Here is a 16,557-nt window from a genome sequence, read left to right as displayed (position 1 = left end):
TATCATTTTTCTTTTAATTTTCGTTATTTGATAATGCTAATGATAATAAATATCGAATAAATATCATGAAATGACGAGTAGAATCTTTTTCTATACAATTTACCCAGTAGATATGCTTTTTTTTTCTTAAATATTTCATTATCATGAAACGTTGGTATAGTATTACACGCACACAAATAATACATACATTGGAGCAATTCATATAGTGCTTGTTAAAAAAAAAAAAAAAAATTTTGCACTATAAAACTTTATTGCTAATGTTCTGTATATAATGTAAAAGACATAAATTCTCATAAAATATTAAACAATTTATGTAAATACTTTGTATTTATTTTATCATTGAGTATGATAATTAATTTTGAAACAATGTTTCAAATTCTTCAAATTTCATAACAATGAAACAAATATTTAAATTTGAAACAAACAAAAATTTATAAGTTGCATCGGCTTAAACAAACGCCCAAGATTACTCAAAATTACATAGAATGAAAAAAAACTTAAAGTTAACATGATAAATATTACATAAATTTGAAAAATCTCAACCCGCATAAGAAAGAAGGACAAAAGCAAGCAGAAATAAATATTTATTACCACGATTTAATAATTATTGCGTTGTAAAACGAATTGTTATGCTCGTATGGCTTATATCTAGTTATACAAATTGCCATTGAAGAGGTGACATTTTATTAATATGTGCTTGTGAGTTCATGAATGTACAATAATGATGCATCTTTGTAATATTATTTAAAAATGAAATTTAATTCGGCCGAGATTTTTTTTTTTTTTTTTTTTTTTTTTTTCTATCAAGTTGGAATAACTAAATAATTATTAGGTAGCATATAGTTTGTCCGAACATTGTCGGTGTGATTTATACATTAAGACTTTTACATGTTGATGATTTATTGTGCATATATATAAAGAAAATTTTACACCAATTGTTATAATATTTTATGAGAATAAAGTAGTCATACGTTAAATATAAAATAATGCACTGCATAAAATGTACCGAAGATTTTTATAAAATTATATTACATATTTTTTTTCATATATTATCTGACAATAATAAATAAATAATCTATCAATGAACATTTATAATATTCAAAATTATTTAACGATATAAATAAATGAATAATTTATCCGATTGTAATAGTTTCTTGGATAATAATTATAAATAGTCAAGCATTTTATTGATTTATTGAAAAAATGTAAGAAATTTTGTAGCAACTGATATAATAATTACATGTACGATTATATAAGAAATTGAAGGTACGTGTGAGACGTTTCGATAGGGACACGATCGATGTAATTGATTGAATATTACCGTTGACATAATTTCAATCGCTAAATGCAAATTAATTATTAATAATGCTTGTAATATTTATACATACTAATATTATACAAATATTACCATAAGTTTATAAATTTTGTTAACACAATTAATTATTCGCCATCTTTTATCTTTTCTTGTTTTTATTTTCATTAATTACACGAAAATCAAGTGAATCTTTTCAATGCATGTGCTGGCATTTTATTCTCTATCTATCATAATTTTCTTAATAATTGTCATTAAAATGTTGGAAAATTGATGCATTGACATTGTTAAGAAGAAGTAAAATAATATTTTATTTACAAGCACAGTAAATAAATAATTTACTTCCATGTGCTTGAGTAAATCATCCTATAATAATATTAAAAAGACTGGAAAATTTACAATTATCGTGTTAATTAAATTTATTAACCTAATGTAAATTAATATTAACTTGACTACTATCTTGTAAAATAAAGGAATAGTTAAATTATTAAAATTCGTTAAAATATTAAGGGTCAAAATGATTATTTCGCAATTTAATGAGCTACAGCTAGATACATAAATTAAGTATATATTTTTAAATTTTATATATTATATAGAGGGAGGGGGGAGGGTAGGGTACGGGGGCAGAGTAAAAGTTTTCATGTTCATTAGTTTGATTTCTTTTCCTTTATAAGAGTTACATTATTTTAATTTGTGATAAAATGTCGACGAGTTCCAGCCCCCCCCCCCCTAAATATGAGTTATAATTAACATGCTCATAATTAGATAAGAAATTGTAAAAGTTGTAAATTTAAAGAGCCTCGTGAACTTGATGTATCAGATTTTTAATGAAATTTTCATTTCCATGCTCCTAATCTAAATATTTGATTATCATTTTACACATACAATCTCGCTTTCAAGTATAGATAATCGACACTTTCGATGTTAATCATCAAGTAAGTATAATAGGATGTCATAATATGAATAATGAAATATGCTTTCGACATTATTATATTCCACTTGGAGAAAAATGAGTATAAATACATGATAAGATATTAAATGCGTGCAAAATGTATATCACTGACAGAAAAAAGGATCGGGAAAATGCAAATAAGGAACTCCATTTACATTTTAATAACTTCAATGTATATATATATATATATGTATATATATATATATCAATTGCATCATTCTTCGAATTCCATCATTTAAGCTCTTTCACACATGCATTCGAGCTTTAAGAGACATTAAGAGACTTTAAGAGACAACAATCAATAAATAAATCAAAAAATCAAAAAATCAAAAAAATCAACAAAAAGAAAAGGAGAGGAGGGAGAGCGAGATAACCGTGTACGACATCCTCGGCCACTAAAGCACCATTACTCCATCGTCAAAGGCGAAGGTGAAAAAACGATGGTTCTTCGAGAAAAAAACCAGGCAGTCTATACGTAACGTCGCGATGATGACGTATGGAGGTGAGGAGGCGCGAATTCCTGGATATTATCATAATCGGAATGCATTACGGGCGGTATACGTTGAGTTTAACCACCCTTGGCGCGACTTAACGCCGGTGAAAAACCTGTTCGATAGCGGCATGCCAGAGGCAAATGGTACTCCATTTGCGAGGAGGAGATAAAGAGAAGGGAGGACCGAAATTCCGTTAATCACGCCCTCGATTAACATTCCACACGCGGGCCGATCGAGATCGAGCGGATTTCGTTGCGATATAGCGGGGGCGGTGGGACGGGTGAGAGCGGCTGGCGACAGAGAGAGAGAGAGAGAGAGAGAGAGAGAGAATGAGTGAGTGAGCGAGCGAGCGAGGGGAAGGGGGACGATGAGAGGGTGATGGGGGCAATGACGGTGGATGATGGGGGGGGGGGGGAGGGGGTGTGGGGGGGGGGGGAGGGTATATGTGTATATGCATTACAGTTTCAATTAATAAATATATATTTTGTGTTATAAAGCTATTGATGCTTGCATTTTATTCGTGTGACTAGAAAGTTTGAAAAGTTAGAATAATTATTCGCATACTTTTAATCTTATTATGGCGTTTGGATTAACAATGCGTTACAGAGATTGGGGGGGGGGGGGGGGGGGGGGGGAGGAGAGGATGTAGAGGCTCGACCGGTGGATGGTAAATATATGAGATTCTTCTCTCTTCCTTTGCTTGCTTATTTTATTTTTCCCTTCTTTATTTCTTCTTTGCGCGAGCGGACGGTGCACCTTCGCAGAAATAAAAGGCATTGTTTACGCTTTGTAAGAAACAAGGGGATTCGAGGGAGGCAGCGAATATTTTGATCGGCAAGGAATGCGATTGGAATTTTTTACGTTGGTCTTCTTCACCTTTTTGCCCTTCCTTTTTCACTTTAATTTCAATGAGGGCTTGGTGCAATACCGTATATAGGGACACCTGAAATTCTTTGCCGATGATCGAAGGATGGATTTACTCGGATTCCTTTTTTATTTATCATTTTACGTTTTTCAATGTGTGGCCTACGAGCAAGTTTTAATTATAGGTTTGGATCAATATTTTTCAGCGCCATCAAAATATCGTGAATTTCGGAATTAACGTAATAATTGTTATAAGCGTATATACCTCTCCCTATTAACGATTTAATCCATCCAATTACCAAGTTATTTAGAAAATGAGCTTATTTATTTCTGAATCTTACGTCTTATTTATTACTCGTTGATAATTTCATATCTATTTATAGAATTGCACCTACCTTTAACGGAGAGTGTTTATTTTGAAATTTCTTAATCAAGTGATTGATAAAGGAAGGTAATAAAATGTGTATTACATTTCTTGTATGAAAACAGTAATTATTTCTAAAAACGTATCCCGTAATGAATCATGCAATTTTTTTATCGTGTAAGTAATATGTTGGTAAGTTTGGTTAAAAAGTTAAAAATTAGCCTTAATTTACAAATGTCTTTATTGTGTCATGAAATGACATCGAAAGTGGGTCAGATTTGACAAACCGACGTTTTTTTTCTTCATCAATTTTTTAAATCTGATATTTTTAATTTTAGAATTAAACGGACCTTAATCATACAACCCATGATTCTCTATTATTGTTCACTCTTATGACTATTCGATATTTTTTACTTCGAACCAATCATCAATCGTCAATTGATCAATTATACATCCATCAATTATTATTCACACGTAGCATACTATCACTTTTTAATCAAATTTACAGGGATTCGATATATACCTTCTACTTAATTAAATAAAAGTACCTTAAGAACGGAACAAAATAACAAAAAATTCAATGATTCAGTGATGTTAATACCGATCAAATTAAATTGCAAATAAATAGGAAAACAGTGGAAGAGGACGACAAAGATAACGAAGCCAAAGAAGAGAAGAACGAAGGTGAAGATAAATTTATAGCAACTCCTATAATTTTGTAGGAGAAATTAATTCCTTCCCCGTGTGATCGTTAAATGCCCCACAAAAAAAAAAAAAAAAAAAAAAAAAAAAAAAAAACTAATGAAAAGATAATGAGGGGCGAGTGCGTAAGAAATCAAGGGCAAAGACAATATTCGGGCACGACGAGAGCGCGAAACTTCAGTTCCGCTTTAATCTCGTTTTTGGCGCTGTCGCTCTTAGAAAATCCCGACGAAACGCTTTCGGATTAAAAGCTACACTCGTAGATATGAGGTGGCATTGAATTTCCCGGTGCCGGAACGACGCATGTGTCCCCCGGCTGTTTTCGCCTTTGGGAATGGAAAGTACGACGGGACGGGACGGGACGGGGGAGTCGGGAATAATCCCGCGGTGTTATCCGATTTCTAGTTGGAATTTCTTAGAGTGGACATTTTCACTTTGGGCCGAGCGAGAGCTGATTGGATGGTTGGTATGCGATCGGTATACAAGTGTCGGCAATATTAGTTTTCCAAAGTTTTGAAAAGCCCGTTACGTCCTATTACCGGGATTACGAAAGCCCCCTAATCGTTTGCTTATCAAACTTTTCATTTTTTACTTGTTGTGTTGGATTTTGTATTTCTCGATGGGCGGCTCAACTTTAATGATCAACAAATTTGGGCTTCCGTAACAGTTGCGGAATGACAAAACGAATGAAAATTATTCGTATCCCCAGCTATTGTCTCGAATTAATAATTTAAATGGCGAATTAAATGCCCGAGTGTTTGCCTCGTTCTAGTATTGGAGTGGTAACATTTGATTTGTCAATTATAATTATCTGCCATTATGAAGAGTCGTTCGTTCCATTTAAATTTAAAGAAACCGGCGAAGCTGGATTTTTCGAGCACTGATAACTTTTATAAAAACTTGAAATATTTTTTTTATGTAATCGGACAACTTTACGCGTCCTTCGCTCTTGTATCCCAATGCCCCTATAATTTGGTTATTTAAGTTATTTTGCAAGTAATGCTCGATGAAAAAAAAAAATAAAATAATAATAAATTGCAAATGATTTTGTACTTTGAACTCGCATTTGTAATCTGTATTACGCAATATTATGCAAGACTTATTATGCATTTTTGGTTAAGTACATTCGAGTTTTTCCATCACAATAGATTCTCACTACTTTATCCAATATTATATATAAACATTATATTAAACTTTTCATTATCGAATCTCATAGCAATATATTTATGTAACATTATTCCTATTCCATTTAAATGGAATTTCCAAACAAATGCCCAAGCATTAAAATGAATAATTTTATTAAAAATTAATTAGCATCGCATCGATATTTAAAATGAATAATTTTTATATTTATATTGACGTGTTTGAATGTTGCGGATAATTTGCATTAATGTCGAGAATTGAAATTTTTGATATTATTTTTATTTTCTTCGCAATCAGTCGAACCTACAATTACGACATTTTATATTACATCGAGAGAGGAAACAGAAAAACAGAAAAAAAAAGAGAAAAACAATGAGAAACAAAATTAATTTTATCTAGCAAGAGAGGAGAGCGTGAGAATTGTATAGGAGAATTCAGTAATTTCGGTTCTTTAAAATCAATGTACAACACATATTCTTACATTAATTCATTATTACCATTAGATTATTCAAAACCCTTATCGGCATTATGATATTAAGAGTGACGACATTAATGTTTATTATTCCTATTAATTAATCGATAAAAAAAAAATGAAGTAATATTAATAGTTTGAAAAGCATATATTATTATGTGATTATTTCGAAATCGTGAATTCCTTGAGTCTTAAAAACTTGATAAATGGCAATGAAAATATATTATGCTCGATATATTGGATAATGTATGAAACGAAATACTAATATGAAAATTCACGTTCGTATATTCATAGTCAATTCGTCGTTAAATTTATTCGTATTATTAATGTTAATGGACGTAAGACGGAGGCAATAATAAGTATGCCCAGTCGTATTAACACTCAATGAATAATCGATAGTGATGGTAAAATAATAAATCATTGGCAATCATTATAATCGTATATATAATAATTTGATAAAAAGGCAACAAAATAAGATCCTTCTTAGATCCTTCTTAATCCGTTTAATTAATGGGTTGTTGCTCCTGCAATACCAACACTTTACAATGTGCAAGCAAAATAGCGAAGTGCAATATATCGTTCAACTCTCCAATTCTATTCGCAAGGCTGCAAAAGTCTCCATGACCCGATCATCCGATCATCTTTTCCTCGCAAACCTTCCACTCAGACCCTTCTTCTCGAGGATTAAATAACAAATTAAAACGGTCGCGCTACTGCTCGCGCATTTTAAAACGCGGTAAGGTCACGACGCAATTGATTACGCTCTGCAAATTATCGAAATGCCACTTTAACCGTTCGTTAACATTTAAATAATGTCAACATTTATTTGATCTTCCTCCCCACATTTCCCTGCACTTACAGCATCACCATTTCCATTTATATCTCACCCTCTTACATATTCTATCTGCCCCTCCACTCTCCCTGTCTTATTTATTAATTATCCATACAATTATTCTTCTTCTTCATAATTTTTTCATTCCTTATTTTAATGGTAAAGCTTAATGTCGTTATAAACTATCGTATTTTACTACAATTTATCACTTGCATCCATTGATTTTCATAGATTTTACATAAATAATTCTTATTTTTAATAATTGTATGCTTAATCGTTTATTAAGCAATGCATAGACGACGAAAATTTTCGTATATACCTTGTATCGACTTACGCGTATCAATTTTCTGAGTAATTGTAGAATATTGATTACTTCAAGTGTATTTTTATTGCACGCGTAGATACATTCGTAACGCCAAACTCTTTAACATTAAACTACTTGTTTTTGTCATATATTATATAATATTTTGCCACAATTAAATGAAAACTTTAATTATAAATCACCTTATTTATTTTTTTTTAAAAAAAAAAAAAAAAAAAAAAAAAAAAAAAAGATAATAATTTGAAAATAAACAATTCAAATCAATTAATACTTAAAACAAACAATATCTTTCGTTTGCATTGACATAATTTCTAAAAATATACGTAGCTGTGCGTTGTTTAATAACGAATATTTAAATTTCTCAAAGACTCATGCAATTATTCCAGCTATTTACTTGAGAAAAGTCTTTTCCGATCTATAATTAAAATAACATCGATTTCAAAGTTAAACATAATTTAATAATATTATTAACGTACAAATGAGTTTAATAAAAAAATAAATAAATAAATAAAATAAAATAAAATAAAATAAAATAAATAATAATAATAATAATATCACCTTCACCTTTCACGAAGGGCACACTATCTTTTAAAACAAGCCAAACGGTTATTTTTATAATATTTTAAAGGTAATTTGAATATTTAAATTGCACGCATACGTGAGCGCATGCTTATTATGATGCATTTTAAATATGATAAATATCTGTCTTAACTAATGCTAAACTAATGCTAACGATGCTAAACTACAGAAAGCTAAGTTGGATTATTCCAACGCTTTCTAAGCTAATTTCTGACCTAATAATTCAGAAATATGAATGACTTCATAAATGAAAGCATAAAGATTGCATACTATTAACATACATAGAAGTTTAAGTAAGCGCTAACTACTTTATTAAAGAATAAAAGTTAATTCAAGCTACACAAAAATATACAATCTATCTGTTATTTATAAAAAATATTCGTGAAAATTCTACGAATTAATCATGTAAATTGATTAAGTGTGCGTTGCATTTCAAAGAAAGTAAGCGTAAATGTAAATTACTCAATTTTAGAAGAAATTGTAGCAATAAAATAAGACTGCAAAACTTGAGGATTTTTGATACCAATGGTGAAAATACGAATTATCCTATAAAAATTACTAGAAAGCAAAAAACGATAATTGTCTACGGTTTATCGTTGTCCGATGTTAGACGAGAAAAGGACGAAAAAAGAAATTTCTTATATCTCCTCCACACAACGCCAAAGAAGACTAATTTCACCTCTCAATTCCCAGCATCTTTTCAGGCATCGCACATTCTTATCTGAAATACCAGTGAATACACATAAGCCCGCAAAAATAAATAGTTATAACGTCCCCCCGAAAGCGTCACGAGCGATGAATAAAAACAAAATAAATAAGAAAAAAGAAGCGAAGAAAACGGCAGAAAAAAAGTAGAAGAAGAGGAGGAAGACGAAGACGAAGACGAAGACGAAGACGAAGACGAAGAAGAAGAAGAAGAAGAAGAAGAAGAAGAATAAGAATAAGAACAAGAAGCATAAGATGAAGAAGAAGAAGAAGAAGGAGCGAATCGGCATTTATCGAGCATCATCGTTCACTCGTAAAAAAATTCGATCATGGGCTCAGGTCAACGGCATCCGAGGCTGGGGGACACAACGCAAAATAAAAACGAGACAATCGAAGATATGCCGGGAATTCGCTCAGAAATGCCACCTCGCAAAAGAAGACGAACAACTAACGCCGAAGAAACAGAGAAGGCGGGAAGAGACGAGAGGAGGGGGAGGCTCGAGGTCCAAATCTCTGGGAGAACCGGAAGCGACGGGGACTCCGTCTCTTTATTCCTTTTCGTGATTTTCGCAGTTGTAAACGTACACTCACGCCGGACTCGTCGATTAGGGGTGAAATCACGATATATTACGACTTTTTGGCTTGGAGACTGAGATTTTCACGTTATAATTTGCGCCTCTGGATCTTGATCGATCCCTTATTTACATCGTGATTACGTTTTTACGTAGACGAACTCGCGAAATTAGCACCGATTGCGCGATTTTCATAACCAAGAGATTGCAAGCAGACGTTCCTAGAATAAGACCTACAATTCTTTCACTCACTCTCTCTCTCTCTCTCTCTTGCTCTATCACTACGACATTGCAGATTAAATCGTATTAAAGAAGAACGTGTATGGTGCAATTTTTTCTTTTTTATAGGTTAAATAGTTATTTATATGTATTCTACTTAACAGATTCTAATCGAATTATGTAGCTTACATTGTGAATTCTAAATACAATTTATTTATTTATCTTGTGGATAAGTAATTTGCAATATATTAGTTTACATATTATACGTACTAATTACAATCTATAGACTACATTATATTTATTTATTTTAAACGTTTACTTTTTCATTCTTCTACTGCAAACACTAACCAGTATATATATGCGCGCGTGTGTGTATAAATCCATAAATTTTTTCATTATTATATATAATTTAATATACATAAACTAATAAATAAACACATGGATTTGTGTATTAGAAATTAATGGCTCAAATAATAATTTTGCATAATAGAAATATATATAGAGCATAAAAATTATGTTCGTTTAAGCGATTAAAATGCAGACTATTAATTTCGTGACTTTAGTAAATCTTTATAAAATAATCAAGTATAAATTTTTAAGAACGCTCATTCGTGCATATAACTTTACTTTTATATTTTTTTTATAAAATAAATCATATGGATAATTTAAAAAAAAATAGTACTCCGATACAATAAAACTATTATCTATGTGTTAAATTGCGCTAATTGTATTGAAAAAAATGAATTATGATAAATTTTGCCATTCATTACTCATTTTTTAGTAAAAAAAAAAAACAAAAACAAAAAAAAATAAAGAAAATGAAAACAAGAAAATATCATAAATAATAAATAATAAATTATATATTTATTATAACGTTGGCCGTTATTTGTATCGTAACATAAAAGTGCATCAAAGTACATTTTACTAATTAATCGAAACTATTGTTTTAATTAAATTAAGTTAATTTTTATATTAATAATCTAATTAAATCATTGTGAAGCAGCACACATCTACGTATAACTGATGGAAATAAAATATTTTTCATCTATCATTTTAAGCATTAATATTTTAAATCTTACAATTCAGTACTCTAATTAGAGAGTACTAGACAATATTTTAATTTTTTTAACTTATTTTTCAACTTAATTTTATTTTATATTCTATTAGAGGCACAGTCGCGTATCTGTTTGTACGCGTGTAATTGAATTCTCCAAGAATCGTTTACAGCCTTATACAATTATTGCAAATTAAGCACAATTCTATTTGACATAATGGCATTTATCCATGTTAAATTAAATTCATCCAAACATTGCCACCCAAGTAAAGAAACACGACCGCAATTACTATTTTTCTTAACAACCGCATCCACAATTTCAGTAATTAAAATATAATTTCAACGCGAGCAGCAACGTTTGTTCAAGTGATTTTTAGGCGCTTACGTTCCGTCTGACACGTACGATAATGCATAAAAGCGCCAGAAATGCAGGGCGCCGAAGACGTGCCGCATTCAATGAAAACAATACCACCGGAAGGCGTATGTATACTGATTTACGTGGCACAAGTGTATGGAATTTTTGTTCTATAAGTCGGTTGGTTCACTTTCAAATTGATGAAAAGAGTCAATGATCGGGAACTGAGCTCCTTAATATGGATAGAAGAAAGCGTGGGTGTCCTGAAATTGGCTGTTACATTAATTATTATTTTGTTTTCTTTTGTCCTCTCTGCTAAACCAACGATGTCTGTACGTTTTTTTTTTTTTTTTTTCCTATATATTTAATAAATAAAGTATATCAAGTCCGAGTTATCGAGAAATCTTTGACAATATTCTAATTAATAGTGCTGCTCAATAGCTTTTTCCAAAAGTTCTACGTGCTACGCAGTAATAATAGAAAAATTCGAAATTAAAAATAAATATCTCAACATGTGAAATGTAATCTCGTCGTTTTCCAATGCTTTTGCGAATTTATTAGTTTTTGCAATAGAGAATATAAATGGAAGATGTACTATCGATGCAAGCAAATGTAATCGATTGTGCTCTTCTGTAAATAATGTCACTAATTATAGCACAAGCTAATTGTTTTTTAAAAAAAAATTCCATATTTATACATATTACTAGTATGTATGTATGTATTATCAAATTTTGTTATTAACTCGGGTTTAAAATTAAATTTGTATTTGTACTCACGGTTAGAACAATAATTATTATATTTTTCGATTTCATGATAAAGCGACATCCAACGCCTTTCTCCGTTTGATGGTTAAATACATTTGTACATATTAGCCTGGGTAAATCGGCGTTTTACGAAAAATATTTTTCAACAATTGACTTTTTATTTGAGAGCCAAGCTTTTCTAAGATCAATATTATTTTAACATATTTTTTTTACATGTTATATCTCTCATAATCAAACTCATCAGGTGCTTTACAAATAGTGAAAAATTTTTTATAGCGCGCGTATGAGCATTTATGAATTTCTTAATTTATGAACGGAAAAATGATTTTTTTTTTTATTAATAAACAAACCCACGAGTGTTTTAATTATTAAATTGTGTAATATAATGACATTATGATAAATATTACAATGAACATCTGATAAACTCGATGAAGTAAGCTTCATAATTCATTTCATAGATAATAAAATAAAAAAAATTTTTTGTTGTTGTATATTCACTATATTAATATGCCTAAAGAGATGAATAAAGTCACATTATAATGGAAAAAATTTGCTGCCATACGACAACATTCGCTCTTTACGCAATAAAGAAAATGCATTTCTGGGGATTATCAATGCGTTAAATAGCCAACTGTATTAAGCAATACGCGAATTATTATAAATTACCGCGAATTACTCGAGTCGCCTAGTGATTTCTTAAAAAATATGCCGCATCCTTTGTAAGGATCAGTCGCCTGTTCATTACTCGTGTAGTAACACGCGTATCCCGACTTTTCGAGTCCCTTCGATGTCAAATCAAAACGACGAGAGAGAGAGAGAGAGAGAGAGAGAGAGAGAGAGAGAGAGAGAGAAACGGAAATCCGTGCTGGCGGAAAGCCGTCCTTTTTGGATACGGCGGCGCACATCCTGTCGTACTCGCGCTCGCTGCATTACGTAAACGCGGAATTACTCGCTAATTACGTAAAGTTAATTCGCGAGTTGAACTACGACGATGTGACGTTTTAAAATCGCGCCATAAATTTTGTGGTCCCAGTGTTGCGTCGCTCGATATTTGCTCTAATTAGTAAGGACCACTCACATGCGTCTCCATTTTGACGTTTAAATTTTCATTATTTGATTTGTATTAGACTTTGGTTTTCTTGTAATTCGCTTCTTTTATAATTCGTGATCAAGGACTTGGGGTACTTCGAGGATTTTGTTGGTTTTTCCGATGACACGATTAACCAAACGAGGGTTTGGTTTTTCTCGATGGGGCATGCAAATCCTCTTTCATTCTTTATGTCCGACGAAAGAAATAACCTTAGACCATTAGTCGTACAATTTATAATAAAAAATAACATAGGACTTTGTAAATTGATTTCACTTTCAATCCCTATTTCTTATCTAGCAGCAAAAGTATATGCTTATTTGAGAATTGTGTATTCGCTCATTTGCTTAACCAAATTTGTTTGTCGTCTGATTAATATGTGACGTACAATGCAAGTGTACATGCGAGAATGAATTGCGTAATTACATTTGTCGCGTAAAAAAGAGAAAGAACAAATGAATTGAAGCTTTATTGTTCTTTTTCGAAATATGTCTACCTGTATCCGTATCCCCTATAAACAAATAGTGAAGCAGGTGAAGAGGGATAAGGCCTGTATAAAATTATATATACGAAGAAGCGAATGGTGGCAGTGAAATAGATTGAATAAACTTACAATTATACGAATAATTTTCTATTTTATTTAAAGTATAAAATAATTCTGTAGAATATAAAATAAGATTAAAATATATCAATGTAAAAACTAAGAAATGGATACGGTGATAATGATAATGATACCATTTAAAAGAAATGCAGTTTAAACTTAAAAATCAATTATTTGTAATTAGTCTATTTATTCGTGACATTACTTATTCGAATAAAGTCAAAGGAACGTTATTACTATTGAATATTTCGTAACGAACTCTTATTAAAATTATCTTTAAAATATATCTTTGCTAATTAATAGCGTTAGTAACAATTTCATACTAACGTTTTCAAATGCATAGGAAAAAAAAATTTAAACATTAGTGATTAATTTTCTTTTTTATTTTATTCTCTTTTTCATCCAATGGGAAATTAAAAAATTAAAATAAAAGACATTTATACTCGAAATGAAGTTTAATTTGACCGAAACTTTCGTTTATACACTCGCATAAATTAAAAATTTCTAAACATAATGAAAAAAATTTTAAGTTTTTATTTTTCTATTAGTATGTCAATGATTATTTATAATTTTCGTACGTTAAGTTAAGGATAAAGTTTAAACACCCGAGGAATATTATAATGAGACTTTCCAAAAAACAAAATAACAAAAAAAAAATGAAATAATTAATTGAAATATTATTATTCATTGAGATAAATTATTTATATATATATATATATATATATATATATGATACGCATATGACACGATTAGATCCTATAAATTAATATAAGACTGATCGGCTTATCGATGGCATATTAGGATTAATTAATTAATTAACTATCTTAAATATTAATTAACTAACTTTTTACAGTTTCGTGCAAGTAGGCTATTTTTGTTAAAATAATTATTAGCTTGACTTTAAAGTTTTGATTTTCAATAAAATTGTCCTCCGTTGACTTTGATTTTTATATTTTCTCTCCTCTCCCCAAGCGCGGAAACAACGAACTTACGAGGAAGCTTTCAACGTGGTTCAACGAACGATTACATCCATCAAAAACCATGAAAGAAATGCGTCGAGATCACCAATAGCGCTAATTCCGTGACACCGGCTCCCCAGAAGGTCAATCATCCTGCCAACCAATAACCAAGTGACTCGAGCGACAAGCAAGTATCCCAGTCCACGGACAATTGGCCGAACAATCGTCATGTGCTTTCGACACATTATCCAGCCGGACAATTAAGTGAAGCAGGAGCGAGCGCACATACGATTTTTGAAAATTCCATGCGAAGAAATCGCGACGAATGTCCCAGCAATATTCCCGGTAGCGCGCGGCAACATCGGGCCCCGGAAGTGCCCAAGAAAAGTCAAGGAAGGCGCGGAAAAAGTAGGGAAAATCGTCGGTGCTTCGGTGCCGGTCTCACTCACCGTGGCTGAGGGCGCCGAGGATGGCGAACGCCACGAGGGTCGCCGTCGTCGTCGTCGTCGTCGTCGTCGTAGTCGGGCCGTGCGTCATGCTGTGCTCAGGCGTCGCGCTCCGTCTCGGGGCCCATGCCCAGCAGCGTTCAAACGATGCACTACCGGAGTCTCACCCAGGCTGGGATCGGGGGTGGGGGGCGGAGAGGGGTTTTTTTATTCTTTTACGGGGGATGGGGAGTGGGAGTCTAGGGCGGTGGGAGGGAGGGAGGAGGAGGGTGGGAGGAGGAAGGGGCTCGTGGTCGCGCGGGCGCCCCGCGCGCTGTCGTCGTTCGATGAGGCGCTTCGTGCGCCGTCGGAGTGTGGACTGTCGGCCTCGGCCTCGGCCGAACGCGCATATACGCCACCTCGAGCCGCGAAAACGTCCCCCACGTGCGGCCGAGGCTCGCACGCGCGCGCGCCCGACTGCAAGAGACCGACGGACTCTCCCTCTGCGGCCGAGGCTCGCACGCGCGCGCGCCCGACTGCAAGAGACCGACGGACTCTCCCTCCCTCCCACATTCTCTCTCTCTCTCTCTCTCTCTCTCTCTCTCTGTCTCAATGCGCGCGTGTGCGTATGCGTGTGCGCCTCTCTTAGTGCGAGACACTCGCTACCCGGTAGCGATGGAGGGAGGGCCCGATGACTCACGAGGGCTACGCGACATGGAGGCTGTACTGCGCTGCAGCGTACCGCTGAGTCTACCTGAAAGAGAGAGAGAGAGATCAGTCGCTGTGAGAGAGAGAGAGAGAGAGAGAGAGAGAGAGAGAGAGAGAGAGAGAGAGAGAGAGAGAGAGATAGTAGTCTCGGATGGGCACGGTGGATGGACTTTCGCACTACTTCGATTCCAATTGCGTCCATTGACTTTTGCCATCCATATCACCGATGATCTTTCTTCGACAAACAATGCAATCGCTTTCATTAAATTATTGTCAAAATAAAATTTTCAATTACAATAAATATGAAGGGACAAGATTTATTTGCTTTCTAATATGTTATAGTACTTACTGTGCTCAATAAACACATAATTAATAATTTTCTTACATTTCAATACTAGCACCTTTAGATTCGTACAAAGAAATATAAATATCTCTTTCATCATGGTAGCTCCATTGTTATCAATTTTCTTAAATCGATAACGTGCATACGTGTGTAATACGAATGGAAATAGAATTTTTTAAGCACAGTATAATATTTTTGATTAATAACGATTCGACGGCCTAAATTTTTTCATAATAATATTACAAAGTACTATAAAAAATCTTCTCTTTCTCTCTGCAATACATATGTGCATAAGAAAAACATAAACAAATGTAAAAAAAATTACATTAATACAGATAGTAAAATAATTAAAATAATAAGTAATATAAACGAAATCATATATGATAAGTGAAAATGTTAACACTGCAATTCATTGTTCTTAACTTATGGAAGAACCAATGTGAAATTTGGGTTACAATAATCAATGAATATAATACCTTTTATCATTGCATTTAAAATGATAATTTATGTATTAAATCGTTCAATAAAGATAAACTTCTACTCTACTTATAAAAGGTATAACACTTCAGCAGAATAATATAGTTTTACTTTGATTTTTCTTGTCGCTAGTATGCAGTCTACTACGTAATAATAAAATTATTTGTAGTTCTATCCATAAGAATTAATTATTATTTAGCCTGTGCTTGAGTATATCACAATGACTAAACTATTTACAATGTAAAAATAGTA

The 16,557-nt window shown here is 32.6% G+C and overlaps 1 protein-coding gene across 1 annotated transcript in view; it reads right to left on the bottom strand.

Annotated features, from left to right (window-relative positions):
• LOC105359286 (uncharacterized) overlaps positions 1-15,188 on the bottom strand; it is a 36,623-nt gene extending 21,435 nt beyond the window's left edge. The window contains exon 1 of the mRNA XM_011495840.1: positions 14,802-15,188. Coding sequence (XP_011494142.1) covers positions 14,802-14,889 — 88 coding nt within the window. The 5' untranslated portion in view covers positions 14,890-15,188. The remainder of the gene's footprint in view (positions 1-14,801) is intronic.
• Positions 15,189-16,557: the final 1,369 nt, after the last annotated feature.

Source organism: Ceratosolen solmsi, unplaced genomic scaffold (assembly GCF_000503995.2).
Source record: "Ceratosolen solmsi marchali unplaced genomic scaffold, CerSol_1.0 scaffold11, whole genome shotgun sequence".
In the NCBI taxonomy this organism is placed as follows: Eukaryota; Metazoa; Arthropoda; class Insecta; order Hymenoptera; family Agaonidae; genus Ceratosolen; species Ceratosolen solmsi.
The sequence above is the reverse complement of the archived record's forward strand: the minus strand, read 5'-3'. Positions and strand labels throughout refer to the sequence as shown.